The sequence below is a fragment of the Buteo buteo genome, chromosome 16 (genome assembly GCF_964188355.1).
Source record: "Buteo buteo chromosome 16, bButBut1.hap1.1, whole genome shotgun sequence".
Taxonomy (NCBI): Eukaryota; Metazoa; Chordata; class Aves; order Accipitriformes; family Accipitridae; genus Buteo; species Buteo buteo.
This window is the reverse complement of record NC_134186.1, coordinates 31,268,784-31,294,508: the sequence shown is the minus strand read 5'-3', so window position 1 is coordinate 31,294,508 and position 25,725 is coordinate 31,268,784. Positions and strand designations below refer to the sequence as shown.

Here is a 25,725-nt window from a genome sequence, read left to right as displayed (position 1 = left end):
GGCGGTGATAGGCTGGCGGGGCGGTGGCGTCGGCAGGGCGGAAGGCGGGCGCTAGGTTTGAATTCCAGGCGGGCGGTGGGGGTGGGTCGGGGGCGTGCGCGCGCGCGGGCGGGCAGTTGGGGCAGGGGCGGCTGAGGCGATGATGGCGGCGGCGATGGCGGCAGCGGCGGCGGGCCCGGCGCAGCTGCCGGCGGTATGCAACCGGCGGCTGGCGGAGTTCCTGCGGCAGGTGGACGAGACCGACCTAGTGTGGCTGAAGGAGATCCGTGAGGAGGCGGCCAGGATGTTCAGCAGGTACCGACCCCCGCCGGTCCCGCACCGGGCCGGTACCGGCCGCTCCCCGCGCTGACACCCCCCCCTCCGCCTCTCCTCTTCCTCTCGCAGCCACTACAGCGACGAGCCGGAGCTGATGCCCAAGACGCCGTCGCAGAAGAACCGGCAGCGGAGGAAGCGCCTTTCCGCCCTGCAGGAGGAGAACCAGGAGCCGAGCAGGAAGAGGTAGGCCCGCCGGGGCCCTCCAGGGGTGGACGGCGGGGGGGGGCCGGAGCCCTGACAGCGCCGCGTTGGGGAGAGGCCGGGCCGGCGGCTGGTGGAGCCGAGCGGTCCTCTCAGCGCCTGGAGGAGGGAGGGAGCTGGCGGGAGGCTAAAAATCCCGCTGCAGGAGGCCGCAGGGTGATTTCCGCGAAGCCTGTGCCCTGGCGTTCCCTCCTCCAGTCTGGTTAAAGGCCCAGTCCAGGGGGCCTCTTGAAAGGCACTGGTCTTCCTCACTCGGTTCCCTTTTATGTCTCTGTTTCCTTTCTTTAGTTATCTCTTCTGCTCTAAAGCGATGATGTACACTTGCTACTGTCTGCGTGAGCTGCTTTCTGCAGCTCTCCGAGTGTTAAGCTCTTAGAGGGACTCGTCCCACGTGTTTTAGCTTTGTCTGTCTGTGAGTTCTCGTTTGTGGGCAGAAGGGCTTCGGTCTATCCCAGAATCCAGTTCCAGTCTAATATGCTGTTTCTGTTCTTAGGTTATCTAGAAGGAGGAATAGCAGTCTCAAGGTGGTACCCGCCATACGATACTCTCAAAGACTCCGCAATAAAGAAAACCTGGAACTAATCAGGGCTGAGGCCAAAGAAATCTGTCCACCTCAACGTGTGACAAGATCCCAGGCTGCAACATCTGCTAAAAGCTTCCAGGTCCTTCCTGAGACCCCTCCTGTCCAGCAAGTAGAAGGGAAGGTTCCCTTAGTAGAAGCTGATGTCAGTGATCACATTATCACTGAGCTACACATCCAGAAGAGTGCATCTAAAGCAGCAGAGAAGCTCTCCACGACCTTTGTCTTGAGCTCAGATGATGGTTCTCCCAGGGAAAGCAGTGTTGCCAAATCGCTGCCTGTGCCCACAGCCTTTGAGCTGATGATCCCTCATACCCCCGAGGCAAACGATGCTGGAGAAAGCGAGGCTGTGTCCGAGCTGAAGACAGCAAAGGCAGCTAATACTACAGTTGTTTTAAGTGAAGGGCCTAGGCTGGAGGAGGTAGATGACTCTGCTGAGGTACAAGAGGGGTCTGATAAGGAGCCTTCCCAGCACATAAGGGATAGCCCAGGGACTCCAACAGGCTCCAGGCTGAGCCGTCGCTCAGTGCGCAGGAGTCTGATGGGTAAAACTTCCATGACTCACAGAACCTCCCTGGCAGAGAAATACTCACTAGCCAGCAAAAGGGAAAGTATGATGCGGAAATCTATTGCCAGGGGAATGGTCAAGAGGAAGGCAGCTCAGAAGTCATCTGTGTCCTCCAGTCGCATGGATGGTAAGATTGGATGTCACCAGATGAGTTTGCTTTGCACCTTTCCTGCTCTTTTTGTTGATGTACTGCTTTTTGCTGCTGAGGAAAAACAATGTTATGGAGTTATTTCTTCACTTTGGGTGTAGCAGCTGATCCTCCTAGGCTAGACAAGCTGCAATTAAGTGTGGATGTTCTAACTGGCTTTCTAGAGACCTATGTGAGTAGAGAAACCCAGGTAACTGCTAGTTTGTGGCCTGTGAATTCAGCCTTGTAAATCATCTGGGAGAACAACCTTAATGTCTCTGAGTTTCTGTGGTGTAGCTTGCAAAGCTAAGGAGGAAGCTGGCGAAAGGGGTTTGTTTTTGCTGGTGGCTGCTTAAGAGGGGTGTGGGCTCTTACAAAGGCCTGCATGTTTTCTGGGAAATGAGGTAGCTATCACAGATGCACTGCCCTAAGCAAAATCTGTCTGCTAGTTCTAGAGTAACTTCAGTGAAGGATAAACTGATTTAAATACTCTTCTGTGCTACTGGAACATAAGCATTGGATTTGGTGCAGAACAATGATGGATATAGCATCACTTTTTTCAAGGTGAGGGAAAGAAGTGGCTAGTAAGTGGTGGACTAGTAAATGGCTCCTGAAATGCAGATGATGCAAGAGAACCTCTTCCACACAATTTGATGTTGAGGAGAGATTGGCTCTTTTGCACAGCGTACTTTTTCGTTTGAAGGGAGGACTAATACAGCTGAAATAACATTACTGTAATGTGTTCATCTGCAGTGTTCTAGCTTTGTGGGATTTGTGCTGTATAAAACTGACTTTTCTTGAAGAGTTATCCTATTTTTGCTGTAGAAGGATATGTTTGGACAAGCACTGTAGTATTTTTTTTCCATACCAACTTAACTGTTCTAGTTGAATGTTTTTCCAGAACCAGAGCACTGCAGTACCTAGTAGAGGATTTCCTGTGCCGGTAACAGAGTAGTGTGGAGTGCTGTGTAAGTTTCTAAGTGCAGTGTTGAGAGGTCCCTCAGTAAAAAATGAAACTGTAGGGAAGTCTCCTCATCTGTAACTTTGAAGAGGCACTGAAATAGCTTTATCTACCTAGTTTAAATGATCAGTCCATATTGTCTGGATCTGGATTACCTGGGGGTTTAAGGAAGGCTTTATTTCTTCCCTCTGTGCTACTTGACATGACTGTTCTTCTGCCTAGTCAAAATTTCTAGGTGTAAGGAGAGGAACTGAGATGTTTCAGGCAGCTCCAGTTAAGCTGGTGAATGTCCAAAAGCCCAAAGCACGTTAATTGACTGCAGAGTGTATCTGCTGTGTCTCTGATGCAGCAGATCCTGCACTGGATGTGTGTACACAGCACGTGTGTTTGTGCTTTCCTCGATAACACCCGCGATGGAAGTATGGGAGCAGACTGCATGCTTTGCCTGTGCAAAGTTTGCCCTTGTGTACTCCACCCAGGCTGAAGCTGCATTGCTGCCTTAATTATTAACAGCAGTTCCCGGCTGTGATGGTACTTAAAAGCTAGCTACCATTGAGCCAGCTGGAATGCTTAGCAGGAAGCAGCACTGGGATTGTAAATAATGCTGTTTTTAAATACTGCTAATACTTGGATGCAGCCCTGCAAAATGAGTCTGAGTCCAAACCTAGTCACTCTTAATGTAAACTCATTGAATATCACTTAGAACTCATCTATAATTGAAAACATCTGTTTTCTTATATTAAAATTGCAGGCAGCATTTTCTCTAGTGCTACTTAGGTATATTCAGCTGCCCTTACTTGTAGCAGCATGCATTTGAATTGTAGGCAGTAACCCAGGAGGCAGAGCAAATGCCTCTGTAACAGTCATGAGTGAACTTCGCTCCTACAAAGAGTCTTGGCCTGCACCTGTACGTTATAGCTCTGGCATTTTTTTCTTTTCCTGCAGTCTCCAGCTCTGGAGAGGCGCCAGAGGATGAAGAAACAGTTGTCAAAACTGGGTGAGACTACTTTAAGATATTTCTTTATCCTTAATATCCTGCTTGGAGGACTTTTTTACAGTGACATTCTTGGTATAAAATGCACTGCTTGCAGATAACAAGTGGCTTCCCAGTTTCCTTGATGTTATTAAACATGGATGCCTTTTTTCTTTATTTTTTTTTTTTCTAGGCCTCCTCCTGGACCTTGTACCCCCTCCAAGTTGGTAAGATTTGAGGAGAGATTTAAAAGCATTTCTGTTTGCGTGGACTTGCAAGCAAAATGTGTTGAAAACACCTCTCATTTGTTATTGGGGAGTTAAGGAGCTCTGGCCACAGATCGCTGGATTTGGTCAATGGGCTGCATAGCACTTGAATAGAGAAGGCATAGAGCACTTGGCTCGCATACATGCATGAGCCTATACATAGCCTCCCTGGTTCTGATACACAGACTAGAGAAATTCTAGATTGTCAAGTCTGTTTTAATCACAATGTTCCAAAATTGGCAAAACAAAACCCACTAAAGTTTTCTTTGGAAAATAAGCACATGTGACCCAAGGCTTATTTTGGATGCAAGTAGAGGTATTCTGTCAGTATGGTGTTACAATCTCAGGTGCTTTCAAAGCCAAGGCTAGCTTTGACTACAAAATAGCATTCTGTCATTTAGCATAAATAGATGTAAATGTAAATGATGGGTTGACACATACCAGCACTGAATACTGACCTTGGTATCACTGGCATTCAGAGTCAAGTCCTACTTTCTGGCTCTTGTTTCTTAGCCTCTGGCTAGAGATCAATTGTATGAAAATTCAATCCTGAATCTATACAGATAAATAACCTTCTTACAGTTCAGGGAAGTTTTTTCAGTTGGACACAGTTTGTACACTATTACTATTTCTGTGTTTTTAAAGCTTCTTTTGACCTTTTCGTTAGTCCTGCAGATTATTCAAAGCTTGTCAGTTTGTCTTAAGACAACCACAGAAATTTGTAAATATCATTAAGGTCAAAACATATCCCTCCACAATTCTCATTGCCCTCCTGAGGAAGAAACCCCAGGATTATATCAGTGTTTTGTCCAGAATAATTTTCTATAAGCAAAGACTGAATTAATGGAGCGGAGTTCTGTGGCCTTAAGCACTTCTGTAAACAAGGACAGGTTTATACGTGCTTTTATGGCTGTGCTTGTCAGTAGATCTGCAAAAGTTCAAATAAACTCAGTTTTTCTAGTGCCTTTGGATTTTTAGCTGCCTGAGTTAGAACTGTAGAAAAGCTTAAAGGGAAAATGGTGAGAAGAGGAAAAATTGACAGACTGCTTTGCAGATCTGTGAATAGAGGACTCTTATCTTTTGTTTCTGTACCCTGATGAATTTATAAATACAGTCTAGTCCATGTAGTGTATTTGATCTACCCTTGATCCTCACCTTTTATTTCTATACTGCTGCTGTTGGGAGTGGGACCTTGTAGCCTGTCCCATTCTTAGCCTATGTCACCAGGTTACCGCCCCCTTTCTTTCTTTCTGTTTGTATGTCTGTCTGTCTTTCTGTCTATCTATCTATCTGTCTTTCTATCTATCAGCAGTGTTCTTGGCAAACCAAATGTGGTTTGGTTTCTGCCAGAGAATTCCTCTGGGAGCTGTGAGCAGTGTGAAAATGTGGCTCAGCAACCTTCTCAAACTAGAAAACATCTTTGTCTATGGGAACATGTAAAGACAGTACCTGTATACATGCTGTTACTTAAAGGTCAGATTCTTCTCAGGCCTGATCTCAAATGAATTAGATCTATGTCCTTCTGCTGCGCTACAAGATGCTTCCTATACCTAGCCTTAGGATAAGACCCTACAGAAGCATTTGGGGAGGATAAAGTTTCCATACTTCTTTTTTATTCTCTTCCCAACTCCTTTGTGTCTGCCAGCTTACATGCTGGCCAACATGGGTTTGGGGATTGGAGTTAATGCTTGCATTGCTAGCAGAGTGCAGATTTCAAAAGCCATTGCCAGCTCTCTTGCAGGCATATAAAACCATTATCAAAACAGAAGTAATTTTTTATCGGTCTAAGTGCAAAGGTGGCAAATAGCAATGCCTATCACATTCATAACAGAAACAGATAAATCAAGGCAATGAGCTGTTTGCTGTCTCTCTGTTTGTCCATTCATCACTGCTAAGTAAAATGAGCGGTGCCTGACTCTTGCCAAAAGTCCAGCAAGCATAAACAGATTTCCAACTTGAAATGCTTTTGTCCTTAATAGTTCATGAGTTCAGTTTAAGCAGTGCATCCCTTGTTGCAGATACTTATGTTCTGTTAACATCCCTGCTTCTAGTGATGACATGACATCAAGAAATTTACCAAGATGGTGTCCTGAGGTATTTTTCGCAGCTGGAGGTTAGGACTTCACTCTGGGTACTGCCACCAATACTTTATACTATGTATGTGGTTTTGCATTCTCTGGTAATATTGCAAAGAGTGACCTTGTCAGAATGACATAATGATTTGAAACAGTAATTGGCTGTTTCTGTGTGAGAATCGTGCTGAAACCCATTTGCTTTTCCTACAGAGTCCTCAAAGTCCACAAATGTCCCTTCGCTCTCGAACCATCAGCAGAAATGAACAGCTGCAGGAGATGAGCAACAACGGTAGCTTCCAGAGAATTTTTGTGGCAGAATTTTAAAAAATTGTCACTTTGTTGGGAGGCTGACTGGGAGCTTTGAAAGATTGGCTAGTTAATTTGACAGCCCAGTTTGAAAGACTAACCTTTGACAAGCAAGGATTTGTTTGAAGAGATTAACAGTTAGGAAATTCTGTGCTGGAGTTATTTTCCACCCTGGGAAGCACATGGAAACAGATGTAATGAAGATGGAGGGATGCATGTTCTCCCTGGGAGACCTAGTTGAACCCTGTTTCTGAAGCAAGCAGTTGCTCTGTATCTGTGCAGAACACAATAGCATTGCATTAGTGCAAACTGCATACCACAGATTACTTTAGATAGCTTTGCTTTATTTTGTATTTCTAGGTTTGAATGGCACGGTGCAGTTGCTTGCTGAAAGCAAGAAAAGTCCTGCTGTGCATAATTCATGGCAGATTTTTTTTCTTATTTAGTGAGCTGCTAAATCTGTTGTCCACTTTCAAAGCTGGGTGTGGTGGGTTGACCCTGGTTGGATGCCAGGTGCCCACCAAAGCTGCTCTATCACTCCCCCTCCTCAGCTGGACGGGGGGAGAAAATATAACAAAAGGCTCGTGGATCAAGTTAAGGACAGTTTAATATAGTGATAGCAAAGGTTGCGCGTGCGAAAGCAAAGGAAAAACAAATGATGTTATTCTCTATTTCCCATCAGCAGGCGATGTCTAGCCACTTCTCGGGAAGCAGGGCTTCAGTACGCGTAGTGGTTGCTCCGGAAGACAAAATGCCCCCCCCCTCCATCTCCCTTTACTTAGCTTTTATATCTGAGCTGACGTCATATGGTATAGAATATCTGTTTGGTTAGTTTAGGTCAGCTGTCCTGATTGTGTCCCCTCCCAAGATCTTGCCCTGCCCCAGCCTGCCATTGAGGGGAGGGCAAAAATGTTGGGGAGACAGCCTTGATGCTGTGCCAGCACTGCTCAGCAGTAGCCAAAACATTGGTGTGTTATCAACACCTTTTTAGCTACTGAAGCAGGGCACAGCGCTACGAGGGCTGTTATGGGGAGTATTAACTCCATCTCAGCCAGACCTAATACACTGGGTTGGAAGGGATTTTTTTTTCTGCTAGAATTAACAGTGTAACTGTTGGTTTGGTTTTTTTTTCAGAAAGCAACTTAAATAAGAATGGGGAGACCCAGGAACCTCCCCAGAGTGCCAGGTATGTTCGTAGAATCATTCTGGTTGGAAGGTGCCTCTGGAGATCTGTAGTTCAGTTCAAAGCAGGTTCAATGCTGAACATTGTTAAATGGCTTCAGTGTTTTGTGGCTGTGAAACTTGCAGTAAGTTTCCTCTGCCTCTATGAAAAGAGGATTTAATTTGTATCTTCCATCACATTAGAAATTTTTTATTTAATACCTACTTGTGTATACACAATGAAATATCTTTTAAGCTAGGATAGTTTTATGACCTTTTTTTAAGCCTGACTTTGAGACAATCAGGAGGATTTGCCATGTGTGATGGACTGCGTTTTTCTCACAGGAGAAAGCCAAGTTACAAAAGAGCTGTGGATGAACGCTATGACAATCAGCAGGCAGAAGATGGAGGGCTTTCTCCTCCAAGAAGAAAAACCCCGTCCCCTACCTTTCCAGCCAGTAAAGTAAGATCCTTGTAACCCTGATGTACTTCACCAAGACCTGCTTCATACTCACGCTCCTGAGGATCGTTTTTGGCTTTGCTCTCATAGGTTGTACGTCCTTTCAAAACGTTTTTGCACACTGTGCAGAAGAACCAGCTCCTCATGACGCCAAGCTCTGTGGGGAGAAATGGAGTAATAAAATCTTTTATCAGGTACAACACTCCTCTCCAATCTAATCCCAAGGTAAGACGAGACTGTTTTAAGCTAGTACATGATGGTCTGATGAGTGTCTAAGTTAAAGCACAGACATGAAAGAAACTTTTCAACCCATACGAAACAAAGAAGTAACTTTAAGCAGTCTGTTTACACTTACATAAACTAAATAAAATTGTGATTAGACAGCTTCCTAAAGAGTCCTAATTTGGACTCTAAGGTTTATTACTGTAGCATTCCCCTGTGGTATTAGCAAGTAACAGTTGGGAATGAAAACTGGGAAACGAAAATCACAGGGATTTTGAATACTGCAGTTGAGGTGTATATATAAACTGAAGTCTGCACATCCACAGTCTCCTTTCTAGGACTCCTTTTTAGTGAGTGAGATCTGAGCAAATGCCTCTTAAATCCAAGCTTCTGGTGTTCTGAGTTTTTTCAGACCTTTGAAGCAGGAAGAAACATGAGACTGTCCTGAATAGGAGACTGCTGGGTCAGTGAGACAAGTATGCCAGTATCCAAATCTAATAGGCATCAATATCTGTGTAGTATAATTGTTCCAACCAGCAAAGACAAACAACGCACCTTTGCTGTTTGCAGGCCGATGCCTCTACCTATGCAATACCACAGCGAAGTTTATAGCATCACTGGGGAAGCACCTGTACCCCAAACAGACTAGTGCTTTGGGTGGATGGGATTTGAGATCTGGTTCTAGATTTCCAAAGGGAGTTGGTTTTCCCTGTGTTCTGCTTACACAGGTCATAAATCATGATCACTTAATTATATGGGCTGGAGTTGCAGTAGGAATACTACCCGCATCACTGATGGGCAGCCCTTACTCTTACCTGATCTGTGTTTAGATTTGGTATTTGACTCAGAAGAGAAGTCAGTGTTCAAGGAAAAGTAGGTTTCAATCAATGTGCTGTAGTTCCTGTTCCAGAACAGCTCTCTGACAGTGTCAGGCAAGTACAAGGGTGTAGCTTCACAGATGCACCTAGGGACATGCTAGAAGCTGGCATGCTGAGCATAGATTGCTCGTACTTCTAATACCCAACAACTTGCCTGCAAAATAAGGTAGTTCTAGGGCTTGTTTTCACTTGCAGGAGAGTTGGGGACAGAGAGGAGGGCATACTGCAGAAACTGGTTTTACTGCATGTTGCTTCTATCTGGCAACCTAGTAACAGAACTTTGTATTGCTTAAAGCTGTCATGGTTGCTGCTGTACTCCAGCAGATAAGAAAAGTCTATCATGAGGAAGTAGTGAAGGATTCGAGCTTCGATCTCACTGGTGTTCCTGTTGATGTTAGTGTCTGTATTGGCAAAGGACCTAATATGATGAGAAGAGTCTTCTGACTAGTGCATCCTTTGTTGCTGTCAGTTCATCGAATGTTACATTTTAGGTTTTATTTTGTTGTGGCCAACCTGCTCTCAGGATTTTTATTTTGTGGGGGCTAAATGTAACTAAATAGCACCAGAGCAATAAGATATAATTGTTAGTTTCAAATTAGCCAGTTTAGATACTAATAACACCAATCATTTACAACATGGAGCCCAGCATAAGGTAATCACTTGAATAGTTCACCATGCTTATCAATGGGTTTGTAATAAAACCAGGCAGGCCTGTCATAATTAGGCATCTGCAGTATCAAGTCTGGCATTAGTTTATCTTAATCTATTTGCTCTGACTGTGGTGATGGCTGGATCTTGCTCTTCTAATTGACAGTACACTTAGGCTGAGTTAGATGGACTGTTTGGAAAAAATGGGACAAATGTCCTGCATTTCTGCCTGAATGACATATGGGGCTGACTGTGTGCTTGAAACAAGCTGTAAGCACTCTGTCTAAATGGTGGTGGTTTACCATGACATGAAGCTTTGTGGGAAGCAAAGACACCAGCGGGAGCTCTGAGTTAAGCAAGCAAGGTGTTTCCTAGAGCACCATCTGTCCCCTACACTTGCTGCAGGATGTCAGTATCATTGCCAAGCATTAACACTGCTTTTTTGGTTCTTTTTACCAACATAAATCACAGTGCTGTCTGTCTGCAATCTCTGCGGAAGCTGCCTGGACTTCAGGAGCTGATGCTTCTGTTTCAGCGGCCTAGTTTCTCTCGCTTTCTAAGATTAATACCACTGCCTTGTTTTCTATCACATCTGTTCCCAAACATCCATGACCACATCACAGGCTACCTGAGCTCTGTTTCAGGCTTGTTACTATCCTTTGGTTCTGGCTGCAGTTCCTTGGTGTTACCTCCGGGCCCTTAACCTGAGCAAGTTGAGGTAGAAGGAAGCCCTGGCAGGTAGGTATAATCACATTTCAATCCACCTAGGAAAAGGAGAGACAGAAGCTAGAGACTCTGAGAAAAAAGCAAGAAGCTGAGCAGCTGAGAAAACAAAAACTGGAGGAAGAAAAGAAACGGCGACTAGAAGAGGCAAGGCTGTGAGTATATGCTTTCTTCCTTGTCTGGATTGCTCTCTCTGCACCTGTAGGTCCCTATATCTAGGTCTTTTATCTTGCAGTGTTCTTACATGCAGCAAATATTCTTGTTGGCCTGCTCTCACACTGCAAAGACAGTATTTGTTCTCATAGTATGTGTCTAGAATGCTAATGAAAAGTTAACTATCCTAGCTGACTGCTTCTTCAGCTTTTTGTCTTAAGTCCTCTGTCTCAGGTGGACCTTAAAAATATTGCTAATGTTTAAATGAATGGTGTATTTTGTTCAGTGAATTTCATGCTGCCCAAGAGCTGTGTCTGTTGGCCTTGTATTTGAGTTGTAAAGAACTCATCTAGCTGGACTACAATGATGAAGTTGGGCTGTGTCCTATAGGAAGCGTGAGGAGCGCCTGCGCAAAGTGTTGCAAGCTCGGGAACGGGCAGAACAAATAGAGGAAGAGAGGAAAAGGCGCATTGAGCAGAAGATAGCTCTGTTTGATGAGAAGACTGAGAAGGTAAGGCCCAATATACCTATAGAGTTTATTTGGGAGAATAAAGTCTGTTGAGGTAGATGATGCCACGTGACCATGCCTTCCAGAAAGAGAGGAACTGAGGCTGTTGAAATCTGGAGAATGAACTGGAGGATGGTTGAATAAAGATCTTTCCAGAAACTTGGTGATTCTGAGTGACTGCCTTTCTCTTGGTTACAGCAAATGGCAGATGAAAACCCTTATTTTCCAGAATTATGAATCTAAATGGGCTTTAGCAAGGCTCTGTTAGACAAATGGGGGAAGAACTTCAAGTAGATAAAGCCAGCCTAATGGCCCTGAGGCCTTATCTACTTGAAGTTGTTCTCCCATCTGACTAATAGATGAAAAGGTGAAAATAAACATACTTCCTCCAGACCCTTTCTTGTATCTGAGATTTTCAGACAATTTGCACATGGGACCATAGCAGTCATTTCTCTGCTTTAATTATCTCCATCTGCTTTTATTATTTCACGGTTCTGAGAACATATTCTGATGTTTTTTGTGGTATTAGGTGTATAAATACCAGAATAGGATGAGCTCTTCCTATGGAGATGTAAAAGAAGGTCATTTCCCTAAATATTACCTTTTTAAAATAAAGCACAGATCCCATTGGCTCCTGGTGGCAAAGAAGGAAGCTTTTGCTTTGTGAGAGGGTGGGAGCTCTGCATCTTTGAGACTTGCTGCTATGGTATTTCACATGCAGAGAGAACTGTCCCATCTGAGATTTAGGTATTCAGCTAGCTACATGTGTGTCTTAGGTGCGGGAAGAAAGGTTGGCAGAAGAGAAGATGAAAAAAAAAGCAGCTGCCAAGAAAATGGAAGAAGCAGAGGCCCGGCGCAGGCATGATGAAGAGGCCAGAAAACAAAAAGCACTGCAGCAGGTCTGTGCTGGAGCCCATCCTGTCGTCCTGCATGCAATTAGAATGGCCACAGTCTGCCACAGTCTTTGTAAGCAAGGAATCCAGCGGGAGTACTAACACAAAACAACTGACTGAAATTAGTGTAGTGGAGAGTCTTTGTCCTTAAAGCTCTCTGCAGTGTTGTGCTTCTTGCTTCCTCTTGCAATATGCTGTAAGCTGTTAGTGGCGATTGTGACCCACATTTCTTCTGCAGTTCTGAACAGATTCTTACTAAAGACCTTAATTTGTGGATTGGCACGTATTAAAATTTCTCAGTTAAACCTGTCTCTCAGAGATCCAAAGCATGGTGGCCATTAGGCCCTTTGGGGTACATTGTGGGCAGGGGAAGGCCAGCATTGAAATAGCTGGAGAGATCATGCACCTACCTTGAAAGCACTGGGACTTAAGCCCTGAGTTGGTTCCCTGCTGTGTACTGATAGGTGCTGGAGACTTGAGTCAAATAAGGTGCTCCTGCTCCTTTACTCTGGAGCTTGTTCCTCTACAATGTAAGGTGTGTAATTGCCTTGTTGGGCTTACCAGGAGGAGGAGGAACGTCGGCACAAAGAGCTAATGCAGAAGAGGAAGGAAGAGGAGCAGGAACGTGCCAGGAAGATTGCTGAGCAGAGACAGGCAGAACAGGAGAGAGAGAAACAACTGGCTGTAGAGAGAGAGATGGAGAAGAAGAAGGAACAGGAGAGGATCCAGGCAGAAAAGTAAGACAATATCCATTTATGTACTAAATTCTGTGCTGGGACTTTGAAAAGAAGCAGTAACTGAGGGCTCTATTGAAACGCCCAAGCAGCGAAGAGCTACTTTGTGCTGTCGGTGCAACTCTGGACCATTATGTGTACTGAGATGCCAAGAAGAAATTCTGGGCTCAATAACATAGGAAGTATGGTGGGATGTGCACTGAAAAGCTGTGAGAAAAAGAGGGGTTTGCAGCAGGCACTGGACGGGAGGGTACCCCTGCATAGTTTTGAGAGTAATGGTCTGTTGCTTTGGTTCTCAGGCTACATGAACAGCAGGAGAAAGCTGCTCGCCTGCAAAAGGAAGTGTTGTCTGCTAAAGAACAGCTCCACAAAGAGACGGAAAAGAAAGAAGTAAGTACTCTCTACTTGTAGATGGGTAGAGCCACATGGATCTGACTTCAGTAGCCATTACTGTTAGGAGCAGCTGAGCTGTGAAGCCATCAAGAACCCTGATGAGTGAGTTGTTGCACTTCTGAACTTGAGCCAACCAAAGGTGCTTTTACCCAGAGTCTGTTCTCTGTCTGTTTCAGAAGGTATGCTTGCTCTCTTTAGATGGCAGCAGTGCAAGAAGGAAGAACAGAAAACACACACATTGAAGTGAGGTTTTCAGCTTTTCCCCCTTTCTGTGCCCAGGTGTATCCGCACCTCTCTTGATATCAATAATTTATTCCAGACTTTTCAGAAGCAACATCTTAATTTTACATTTGTGCCACTTTCAACAGAACCACAAGTACAGACTTGTAGGCTTTTTCTGCAACAGTCATGCAGCATAGATAAACTAAGCAGGTGTTTTTGCTTGTCGTGTTGAAGAGGGAACTTTTGATGCCTTGGCAGTTCATGCTATTTGAATAAAGCAATTGCAGCTGGATAGGCTCAGGTTTTTGCTTAACTTGCAGCATACATTTTCACCAGAGCAGAGATAAAGCCCACAGGTGTCGTTCGGGTAGCTTTTGGAATGTCCCTTCTGAAGTATTTGCACACAGTAATTGCGGGGAATTGGTAGCAAACCTTTTGCTATTGGGACTGTTGCTTTTTGGTTTATATAAGATCTGGGAGAACTTGCGCTTTCAAGATGATTTGTGAGAAAGAACAGAAGGTTGGAATAGTTGGTTGGAAATTTTCCAACATTTGCCTGAAATCATTGTCACTCCACTTAGCAGACCTGTGGTATTAGCACACTGACAGCAGTTGTCCAGCTGCCCTCAGGGAGCTGAATTCCTTGGTGGGGATCCCTCCATGCCCAGCAAGCCCCTCGCTCTCAGTTAGCTTTGTGAAGTTGACAGGCAGCTGATGGTAGACCTCAGTACAACTTGTTCTGCCGGTAAGACTGGGTGGGATTTATTTCAGTAGATTTTAGATGTCTACTGTTTTGACTTAGCAGCCTCTTGGTTTCCTTTAGATTCAGTAGGAAAAACTAAGCATTCATAGGGTGAGATTCTTTTGACCTGTTTGGGATGGTTACTGTACAATAGGATGACTTGGTCTATAAAAATACTGTTTATTAGTGTAAAAAGAGGCTAAGATCAGTAGCATAGACTTTTCCATCTGCAGATGGTCAGCTGGATTCTGATGTTTATATCCTGAAGATAAAGTCAGTAGCAAGTTTTTCAAAGCATGAGGTCATTGCATTGTCAGAGGACGGGAACTAATGCTCTTAAATGGGAAGGTCAGTTTGTGCCACTTTGTGAGGAAAGCTAACCATTGCATTGCATTTGTTCAAAGTGCTCCTTAGCATCACAAGCAACAAAGACTTGCAATCAGGTGCTTAGATTTATTTTTTTTTTTTGCATATCAAAAAAATGGATACCTGGGTTAACAGCGTAGCTTAGTTCATAAGATTAATTAATTTGTGGCGTTGGCTTGCCAGCAGGAGGAGCAGAGGCTAGCAGAGATGAAGAGTCAGGAGCAAGAACAGAAGAAACTACCAAAGGAACAAAAGGCTAAAGATATAGCCCAAACACAGCACCTAGAAAACAAAGAGGTAATTCTGCGCTCTCTGGTGAAATTTCTTTAAGGGATGACATCAGAGAACTTTGATTCCAGCATTGACATGCTGTTACAATGGGCAGTTTTACCCTCTGCTTTTTATATTCCCTCTCAGTAATGAAGGGATTCTGTAAACGTTTTTCCTGGTTATCTGAGGTTGACTCCTGGTGGCCTTGAGTATTTAAATAACTTTTGGGGAGTCAAAAGGAGGGAAGAGAAGCAGCAAGTATTTGCCAGGGTTTTCTTGTTGTCACGATAAGGCAGTAGCTGTTACAGTTACCTTGCCTTTTTAAGCTCCTCTTTAAATACTGGATGAACCTCACAGGCGGAAGAGGTGTTGCAAATGTTATTTAAGTTCAAAGCTGGAAACAGCCACATGATGGCAGCAGAGTCTGTGCAAGAGTATTGCATTTGGGCCTCACTGCTGATGGAACTTGAGAAAAACCTGCAGGTGAATGTACAGGTCTTGAACATTGAAAACAAATATATGGATCTTTATCTCCTTGCAAAGCTATATATTTTAATCTTTAAGTGCAAAACTAGTGAAATATGAGTTAATGTTAATGGACACAAAGCCATGAAGGCACCGTCCTATGAGGAAGAAAAACTTTCCAACTCTAGATATATTTCATGGTTGGTGAAATTTGCAGTTTTAGATTTTTCTTCATCACTTGCGTTTCTCTGTCATGCTGTTCCCATAAAAAATTATAATACAGTTTGTCCTGAGCTGTGTATATTCTCTACGTGGTAATAATCAGTTTAATATTATTAAGCCCAAAAGTTTGGTTGCAGACTATTTAAAGCACATTACTCAGCTCCAGCTTTGAGGACGTAACAACTCCATTCAAGCCTTGCTTGAATCGAATGGAACTGCTGTAAGTATATTAGATGCATCTATTGCTGGCTTGTTCATGTCATACATATCCAGTTAGTTAAGCAGCCTAATTAAACAGGAGAAGGCAATGCAAAGTCATAATTGGCTCAAAACTTTGGAACTCGGGTCAAGTTCTTGGATCAAAACTTTAGAACTGCCAAGCTTCAGGCTTTGCAATTATGCAATAAAGCAAAGATGGAATATTGAGGTACGCTAGCCGACAAGCATCTTGCTGCAGCTCGGAAGCGTAGCAGTGCTATTGTATCTAATGCCTGTGTAATATATTTGTCTTCTAGAATTCACCTGCCTGCAATTCATACCAGATGACTCCACAGGCCCAGAAAGATTCAAAGGCCCCCACGGTAAATCCAAACAACTATGGAATGGATCTGAATAGCGATGACTCTACTGATGACGAAAGCCAGCCTCGCAAGCCCATCCCTGCCTGGGCCACTGGTATGTGTTAGCAGGTTCATATCTGTGCTGAGATCCCCTGACAAACCCTACTACAGCTTTGCTCCAATGGATAGTAAGACCTGGTATAAAATTTTTGCCCAGTTCCTCCTACTTGCACACTGTAGTTAAAAGTACTAATCTCCAGCAGCGTGGCTGGAGTGCTGAGTTAAGGGCTCCTCTACCACTTGGGGATCTTCTTGCGACAATGTTGGGGAAAAAATACTCTGTTAAACTGCCTTAACAGAGCTTCTAGTGTCATTTTGCCAACGTGAAAGGAATAATTATGAATTAGTGCTGTGGCCTTGAGCCTGCTTGACATTGATTTGGCTTTAAAAAGCAAAGTAATGCCAGATGTCATGGACCAGGTTTCAGACTGGCTGTTCTGGTTCTGAAATACTCATTTCCATGATTTCATATTCCACCTACCCCAGGGGAGCTAAGACGTTGTGGGGAAACTAATGGTATCTCCAGGAAGAAAAGCTGAGAAACCTTGCCTCTTGCAAACTTATTCTAGTTCCTGGGCAGAACTCAGCACATGCGATATTTGCCCTCCAAATGAACTGTGGTGAATCTTAAGGCTTAAACAGGGTGCTTTAAAACATCAAATACTGCAGGATTTTTCCCATTTGTGATCTCTGATTAGAGATGAGGAGAGCAGGGACACATTGCATACAAGCAGCCTGCACAGCAATTTCAATTAAAAAAATTAATGAAAATTTAATCTTTTGTTTCTCTAGGGAATCAGCTTAGCCAAGCTGTAATCCGCCAGTACTACAACCCTCCCAATGTTGATGCACTCTTTGGGGTGATTGCAAGCCCCAAGCTGGAGGACATCTTTTACAAAAGCAAACCACGCTACTTCAAGCGCACAAGCTCTGCTGTGTGGAGTTCCCCACCATTTCCAGGTGCCAAATCGGTTCTAGGTCTGCCATACAGCCTGAAAAAGTACTGACGTGGGCAGTGGCTGTTTCTTGTGGACTGGTGGGTATGCATTTCTGTCTCTCTAGGTGAGAAAAGAGTTACTGTTCAGTATCTGTAAATCTTTAGGTATTAGCATTGAATAAATGTCAGCTCTTACTGGGCCTCTTGCATTTTCAGTTTTCGGGGCTTATTTTCTCACTGTTAGGCAAAACAGCAAGCTTTTGGGAGATACTGCCTTGGAAAGATGCATCTCCTTTTTACCCTTAGCTTGACGCTGGCAAAGATTTAGACCTTTAGGTCATGAGAGTGCATCACCTAAGCTGTGTGATCCTGTCCTGTTCAGCAAAGCAGGCCTGGTAGTAGCTGCCAGCAGTAGACAAAAGTTGTATGTCTGTACTGTCCCTGCCCACCTCATGGCTGAACCCAGAGTACTTGTACAGCTAAGGACCACTGCGCGCATTTTGGGTAAAATCCAAATATGCACTACTGATGTTCTGCAGAAGCAAGGTTTTAGCAGCTGTCATCTTCTTCATCTCCTGCAAATTGCAAAATGATTTCATTTTTTCATTTTTCAGCAATACACTTTATGCCAACACCAAGTGCAATTATGTGCCTAAGCTAGATTGATGCCAACTTTATTACAGCTCAGGCTGAAATACCCAGAGGATTTTATTGCCCTTCCTTCAGCTGTTGAAGAGAGATGTGACCCTCAGTGTAATCGTGTCTCCAGGAATACCCAGAGTAGTGTAAGCAGGCTTTGTTGATCCTAGGCTTTGTTGTTCTAGGCTTTGTTAAGAGAAATTGTACAAAGGTTCTGACAGAATTTTGTTTCTCTAATTTAAATTCCATGTCTGTGGCATAGATTGGATTGAAAGAATGAGTTTAACCTATCTTTCTCTTTTCTCCCCTTGGCTCTTTCATTTGTTCAGCATCGGTTTTATTTCTAGGCCTGTTTTGCACTTCATGTTCAATCAGACAGTATCAAATGGACTGTTATCAAGACAATTTCCTCCTAACAGCAAAATATCAGCTCAGAATTTCAGTTCCAAGAGCACTTGGTGTTTTAGTCATTCTTTCTACACCTAACTTGCAAATGGCACAGGCACTTGTGTTTTCTCTGCAACAAGCTCCTGTACAGAGAGTAGAGGTCTCAATAGAAGAGTGCTTACTGGAAGATTTTAAGGGAAACAGTTACATTAGTTTCTGTAGATTGTTGTGGAAGTCTGTCTTCTACAAATTAGGCAACCTATATGGTTCTTACCTCTGATTCATCTTGTGGCTTGATTTGTTTTAAAGATGGGTGAGCATTCATGGCTGCAATTTCAGTAAGCAAACGGCTGAAGAACACTGTTTCTCCTTAGATACAACTCGGTCCTTTAAACAAAACACTGTACGGAGATTATACAATGTGTAAGGAGACTTCTACCTTGTGCATATAATTAATGAACTGTTTGCAAGCAAATGTTTTTAAAATGATGTGGGGTTTTATATTTAAATACATCAACTGCTAGATGCTATGCTATTGATCAGTGTTTATATCTGTGAGATGATTGTACTTTGATAGAAGCTCTGTAGATTGAATTTTGTATCTTAGAATGAACATAACCTTTTTGTAAGAAAGCTTGCTGAAATGGTGAAATCTTTAAAGTTGAATGCTGTTTGAATGTCTGACAATTTGATAAAAGTGAGTTAAATCATCTCTGGGCTTCTCTTCTGGACTCATTATAGCTTTTTATTAGAAAAATCTACAGTATTTTGGAATCTGTCCTTTTGGGTTGCTTTTTGCACTGTTTCCTTAAGACAGGAATGTTCTGTCTAGGAAGAACTTCATAATTCCTGCTACAGCGGAAAATATTTGTACTTTGGTAACCCTGCAGAATTTGCTGACTAGTTTTACTTTCTTCTTTTGTTTCTGAGGGACAGTTTGGCATGATGATATATTCCCAGAAATCTTTGCTAAGGAATACATGAATTGAATTCATCACGAACTAACCTACATCCCTGTAATTCACTACTTATATAACTTCAGAAAATTTTCAGAATTGCTACCACCAGCTGGAGCAAGAACTTCACTCACAGTATGCAACTGGAGCTCTGGTATTTAAAAACACACAAAAAACCACAAGTAAAAATCCCAGGAAATTACAACCTCAAGACTTTAAGAAAGAGATTTTCACTCTTGATTTCAGGTATTTATCTTAATTTTTATTCCTGCCCAGGCAGCCTTTCCTAAGCTCTAAGTGCATGTGCTTTCTGGTACAGCGTGACTAGGTTTGTGCCTGACCCTGAGCTGGGCCTCCCTGGAGATACTGCTCTAGATGACTGTCCTGCCTGTGGGCTGAATTTCAGTAAGTATTGCACAGGCAGATTTTAGAAGCTGCTCCTGAGTGAAGACAGTCTTAACCATAAAACCCCAGTTATTTCGCTGTTCTCCAAGACAGATTCCTGGTTACGTGCCGAGGTTATTCTGCCCCCGCCCCTGGCTCTGAATCAGCTCCTGTATTCCGTTGCCTGTTCTGACTTACAGAAAAGTTTGATAAAAGCATAGGTGACAGAATGGCAAGATGCACCTAACCTGTCACTGCAGCTAGTGCTCAGCAGATACCTAGAAAAATATAATGGGGCAAGCATAAAGCTGTATTTCTCAAGTGAGTAAACTTGGCCATCAGTTAGTTGAGGTCTCAAACCTAAAACTGCTCCAAGAAAGAACAAGTAAAAGCAAAGATGTTTCTTGATGAGAATGTTAAAGAGCACATTGTTCCTGGCTTTGGCTTGATGAACAAAACACTCCTGTACCTGAGGCTTTCCAGACACCACATGTGCAGATGACCTCCATTCTCACAGGTACCTGTGGGCAGGAAACTAGCAGTAATATGGCTGTGGTGTCTTTTCCAGCATGCTGGTTATCAGAGCACAGACTGGGAAGACAGCAGAGTTCTGCAGGTCTGTACAAATCCAGGGCCTCCAAGGACATACCGAGTGGGTGCCAATACATCAGTCTGGCTGTAACAACCTGACTGGCTTCCTAGTCCACCTGGCTTTAGGACACTCATCTGCAGATCTGGGAAGCAACAGCCCTCATTGAACAGCCTTCTCTGAACAGCTGTTGACAAAAAGCACTCTCTGGTTAGCCCCGGGGACCTACAGGGCAGGGAGGTCTCATCTGCAGAGAAGACTGCGCTGAAAGTGTAGTACAGGCAGGGTGATTGCTTCCCCCCTTCACAGAACTGGGGGACAGGCTCAGGGTTTTATGACAATCTGTCCTCACCATAGACCTCCTAGGGTCTAAGGAATGTGAGTGGCCTTGGGATACTAGAATCTTTTCCAGTACCTACCAGTTTATTGCAAGTTACTGAGAAGTCTAAAAACAAAAAAAGGGGCTGGTGGTGGTGGTAGGCTGGTTAATATTGTCTTTTTAATGATGATGAATGTTAATACCTTGTGAAAAAGGAATACTGGGAATTCAAACAGCCAAACAAAAGGTTGAGAGGGCAGATTCTTGGCCGAGAGAAAAGCTATTTCCAGTCTTCAAGGACCACTTAAGCTTCGTAGCAATGGTAAATCTATAACTGTGACTTTTGCCATCAGGTATTATTTGCAATGATGAGACCGATTCTGGCCTCAAGAAGGCCTCAAAGCAAAAGCTCATAGTATTACTTCTGAGCCATTTAACTCTTATTTTATACCACTAATCTCAAAAAAATTACCTAAGATTTTTGCTCTGTCAGATGCTTCAGACTCATCCTTGAAGGTAAGCAGAGTGGGACGACGTCTTGCAAGCTTCAGCAGGTACGTAGAAAAAGCAGCTAGCCCCTCTGAGCTAAGCTGTCGTGGTTCAGCTTTGTTTGGAACAATTTAAAAAAAAAAAAGACAGGGAGTTTTCTTACCAGGTCTTCTCAGTAGTACACGATCAGGACTAGGAACAGGAACTAGGGCCTCTCAACACATCCCTCAGGATCACTGACATTTCAAAGCATTTCCTTCAGGTTTGTTTTCAGGTGGGATCCCAATCTTCTCTGGGTTCAGGGGTGCTGAAAATCTAGCAAGAAAAGCTGGTTTCAAGTAAATAGGACTATTAAAAATCACATTTAAGCATGTATGAGAGCTTGGCATCCCAGACAAAGCCTTGCTGAGGTTTGGTTCTCATTGCCTCTGCCCATTGACACTTACAACTTATTCTGGCATTCCCTTTCCTATATTAAACATCTGAGTATCCTTTATTCTTTGAATTAAATCTAGCATATGTGGCTGTTCTGCAGCTGGAGCACAGCAACTGTATTCTTTGTGGCTAATGCCTTTCTTGGAGGATATAGCTGTGTCCAAGGAGAACAACCCTGTCCAAGGTAGCCTGCTGCTTGCTCAGCACTAAACCATGAGCTGGCAGCCAAAAAACCCATGAAAAAATTGCAGTTGTGATTGGAAACAGCTCAGAGGAGGAAGTTTTGAAGAAAATGGAGCCATGTTGGAAGCTGTTTGACTGTAAAACTGAGCTGAAGCACACAGTCCTTGGGAAGAGAGAGCATTGCTGCAGGCCTGGTTCAGGGGCTGCACCCCTCAGGGGGGTTGGCAGAGATTTGGGAAGAGGGCTCTCCACAAAGACCTGAATGCGGGTTTGTCATCTCCCCCCATTGAAATGACAGTGGGAAGAAACTGCATGCCCTGGTGAAATCAGCTTCTCTGATTTCTATTTGTAACTTTCCGTTTCCAAGTGCCAAGAGTACTTTCTCTACCTCGCCTGCTACTGCCTTTGAGTCCAGGTGGCTGCCTGTCCTCCAAGGCGCTTGTTTGCACTGCACAAAACACTGACTCCTGGAACAACAAACAAATGAACAATCCCCCTGTGGCAGGTCAAGCCAAATTCTGCTACTTCTTGCTGTGAGAACACTGTTTATTAGGCCTTTTTCTGTGCACCTTTAGCCCAAAATGCTCACAAATAGGGTGGTTGTAGGTCTTTGCTTACGTCCTGTAGGAAGGTTAAGCTATGTGTTCTCATGACGGGATGTGGCTTCGGTTACCTTCTAGATGCAGCCTCAAACCCACAACTGATGTTCACTCTAGCTCTAGCCCTGCCTTGTACCCAGGACTAGTGTTTCGCAGCCTATGAGCTGTGGATGGTAAGTAGCTTGCAGGATACCAGAAAACAGCATGCAAAATGGTTGCAAAAGAGTAAAAGTTGCATACACCTGGAAACAAAATAAGAAATAAAAGGAAAACGAAATTAAGTTTAGCCTAATGTTTGTTTGGTACAAAGTGAGATCCACATGCCAGAAATACTCCTTGGGGCTGGGGGAAAAGGAGGGGTATGTGCATGTATGCTTTCCCTTCCCGAATAGGTTAGGTGGTTCTGGAACCACAGAGAATGTGGAAATAAGTGCCTCATGGCTTGGCTCTGCTCTGACTGGCCTCACCATCATGAAAATGAACGGCTTACCCGGCTGAGTTTGGAGCTGTGCCCCTCTCCTGACCTCTTCAATGCTGTCACTGAAACACAGCAGCTTTATTTACAGGATCCCTTCCACAAAGTAGAAGCAGGAAGGATTCCTAGAAATGAAAATAAATGCCCTAGAGATGTGTTGGCAGAGGGTCTCACACGGCATTTTCTCCAATCCATGCTGCTGGCTCAGCCCTGAGGTGCGAGAGCACTGCAGAAATCAGAACTTGGCCCACACCACCTGACGCAAACTCTCCCACTAGTCTTTGCCCTAGCACCCTAAAGACAAGAAAGGAAAACCCACAAAGAGTAGCTGCAGAAGTCACTGTGCACAAGCAAATTCACTCCTGTACTGATCTGCTGTAAGACAAGCTAATAGTTAGGTCTTTCCAATGTTTGGATAATAAAAGAGAATTAAGCCATTAAGATTTTTATCTGCTGCTTTCTAGATTATCCAACCTGCACCAGCCAAGAGACACAACCCAACAAAGTATCATTCATCACCTACTTTCATGAACCACAGTGTTTTCAACAGCAAATTTGTTAAAACTTACCTGTGTCTTAACACTAGGAACATGTGAAAATAACTCTCGGTTGCATCCAGCCATAATCCTTTCATGCTGCCCCCTCTTTCTACCAGACACAGGAGAGCCATTACTAAACTCTCCAAGTCATCCCTGATTCAGAAATGAGATCTGGCAGCTTCGACACCACCTGCAAATGGATGTAGTGGAGTTGGAATGACCAGCACAATGACTTTGCAAGTAGGGAAGGGAAACAGATAGACGGTGGAGAAGCTGGCAAGTAGATGTGAAGGCATCAGGTGTATCCCAAGAGATCCATGCCTACATCCTTACTAAATCTCAAGACTTATTCATGGTGGAAGACTAAAACCAAGGCTACAGGAATGTCAAAACAGCACAAGGTGCTGCTCATGATTTATAGCCCTGCCAAGCCTTTCTCTTAGCTGTCATCATCCCCTTCTCCCTTGCACAGGGAGCAGCAGAGCCTGCGTGTCCCAGACAGGATACCCCCTGGGGAATGTGGCATTGGCCTGGAGTGGCACTGGACAGACTTCAGCAGTGGCCAAGAAGTGAGTAGGTGGTATGGCTGCAATGTTACTCAGGCAAGAAAACCCCGCTGTCTTTAAAAGGGCTTTGCTGGGTCAGAGGAAAGGCTGTATGATGAAACAGATGCTAAATCCTATCATTTTCACATCCTCCCCTTCTCACGGTCCCCGATCTGTCACGTCCTCTGTGCACACAGGGAGAGACACCAGCTTTCCCTGAGCCGGCACGCTATGGGACACGCTCCAAAGTATACAGGGGTCTTTCCAGTAAAGTGTGGACCCACACTTTATCTTTTGATTGTTCAGGGATTAGCCTGAAAATATTATCAATTAAGATGGATTCTAGTGACCTGATTGCTGACAATATTGCCAGCAGTAGGAAAACAAGAAAAACACACTTTTAAACAAATCCCCAAATGACATTAAGTAGCTTACAATGAAAATCCAGATTAGCAGTCCTTGCCAAGGGATACATATTTCCAAATACTATTTCTTGCCTCCAGGGCCATCACAGGTCTTTTCAGGGACTCTAGAAGCTTATTTGCATCCAAATACATCTTTTAGGGGGAGTTTTCTTCTTTTTGGGGGCTAATGGGGAATAGGACAGCTGATTTTTTGCAGTCTCCCCTTTTGAGAGCACTGAGCCCTTCAGGAACAGAAGCACTCGGCACTTACACACCTGGCACAAGAACAGTTCATGGAAACACAGACTGGTTGAGGTGGGAAGGGACCTCTGGAGGTTGGCTGGCCCAACCCTCACTGCTCAAGCAGGGCCACCTCGAACCATTTGCCCAGGACCACAGCCAGGCAGCTTCTGAATATGTCCAAGGAAGGAGACTCCAAAAGCTCTCTGGGCAACCTGTGCCAGTGCTTGGTCACCCTCACAGTGAAAAAGAGTTTTCCGATGCTCAGAGGGAAACCCCTGTGTTTCCGTTGGTGCCCGTTGTCACTGGGCACCCCTGAAAAGAGCTTAGCTCCATCTTCTTTGCACCCTCCCTTCAGGTATTGAGATACGTTGTGAAAGATCCCCCTGGAGCCTTCTCCAGGCTGAACAGTCCCAGCTGGCTGGATTAGATCTTTACTTTAGTATTAGATCTTTGCTTCCTCATGTTCTCTCAGTATTTCCTGAAAACCCACCCAAATCGCCTTTTCTTTCCTAACAAGACACAGGACCAGCCTGGGGTTTTGCTAGTGCTTCCACCATCTCTTTCCTCTCAATTCAACAAGTTCAGATGTGCTCAGCTTCTTGCCACTTTAGGACCTTACAGATCAGCTTCTGAAAAGAGTAGACACCAGCCATAAAGATGTGAGCATGTTCCTGATATGCTCCAGTCCCTGTTTAACATGCATGAATGTGTCATGAAACAGATGCTGTCACACACAGTGTAGAGATGCGGGGAATCTTTTATTGCATCCAGCCTGCAGTATCTGATTCACTCGCAAGCAGCTCGGACCTGTTACTTGGCTCCAGTCATAGCAATGAAGCAGTAAGCAAGCTCTTTATATACTTCCATCACTTTTCCCAAAGCTGCACAGAGAACCTTGAGCTTTTTTTCAGACTAAATAATATCTGCCACCAAAAAAAAAAAAAAAAAAGTGCTAGACTGTATGCAAAAAAACCCATCTTTTTTGCCATGCTAACAATGAATTTTCAGCTCCACTTTCACTGAGATACTGTATTTTCAGGTACTCTGTTTCAAAATAATTTAAGTTTCTTATTACAATATGATAAAACAAATAATTGTCTTTGTTCGTTAATCTTATTAAAATGTAGGATTTGATAATTCATTTTGAGATCATCCTTACCAGCTGTCTAACTGGTGAGACAAGCAGTTGCTGAAACATATATACATTAACATCTATAGTTACGAGGTGAACAAGTTCAATACCACTGCAGTTGTCATTCAATTATATTGTTATGCACAATGAAGAGAAAACAGAAATCATTCTCAAAGAAAAATGTGATGGATTTTCACAAAGCAATGCAAAGCACTCTCTTCTCTTAGATCATTTGTAGCATGAGAGAGCATTGTTGGTAACATCAGGAGTATCTCCAAGGAAGGAGACTCCAAAAGCTCTCTGGGCAGCCTGTGCCCAGCGAACTGCCTATGCTCAGAATAAGAACATATTCAAAGCAAGAAAACCACGCGGGCTGAGTGCAGTGCCATCACCCCACAGCACTGATATGTCCCTGTAA

General features: G+C 43.9%; 1 protein-coding gene across 3 annotated transcripts; it reads left to right on the top strand.

The window, feature by feature from the left end:
* Nucleotides 1-142: 142 nt before the first annotated feature.
* Nucleotides 143-18,712, top strand: INCENP (inner centromere protein). 3 transcript variants are annotated; one of them, XM_075048583.1, is made up of 18 exons: nt 143-294; nt 385-498; nt 1,010-1,791; nt 3,698-3,749; nt 3,919-3,952; nt 6,277-6,355; nt 7,507-7,558; nt 7,879-7,996; nt 8,084-8,218; nt 10,510-10,619; nt 11,008-11,128; nt 11,902-12,024; nt 12,583-12,755; nt 13,052-13,142; nt 14,659-14,772; nt 15,948-16,107; nt 16,845-17,088; nt 17,604-18,712. In XM_075048583.1, exons 1-17 carry the CDS (start codon nt 143-145, stop codon nt 17,057-17,059), a joined length of 2,625 nt encoding a protein of 874 aa, XP_074904684.1. In that variant the 3' UTR covers nt 17,060-17,088; nt 17,604-18,712. The 3 variants fall into 3 exon arrangements, with proteins under 3 accessions (XP_074904684.1, XP_074904683.1, XP_074904685.1); XM_075048582.1 differs by having other exon boundaries at nt 16,845-18,712; XM_075048584.1 differs by lacking the exon at nt 14,659-14,772 and having other exon boundaries at nt 152-294; nt 16,845-18,712.
* The last annotated feature ends 7,013 nt before the right edge of the window (nt 18,713-25,725 follow it).

Bases quoted from the DNA above. Each gene is read 5' to 3' on its own strand.
- INCENP (XM_075048583.1), top strand. From the start codon at position 143: ATGGCGGCGGCGATGGCGGCAGCGGCGGCGGGCCCGGCGCAGCTGCCG. The intron at 12,025-12,582 runs GTCTGTGCTGGA...TGGGCTTACCAG, and splicing joins AACAAAAAGCACTGCAGCAG to GAGGAGGAGGAACGTCGGCA. The intron at 16,108-16,844 runs GTATGTGTTAGC...TTGTTTCTCTAG, and splicing joins CATCCCTGCCTGGGCCACTG to GGAATCAGCTTAGCCAAGCT.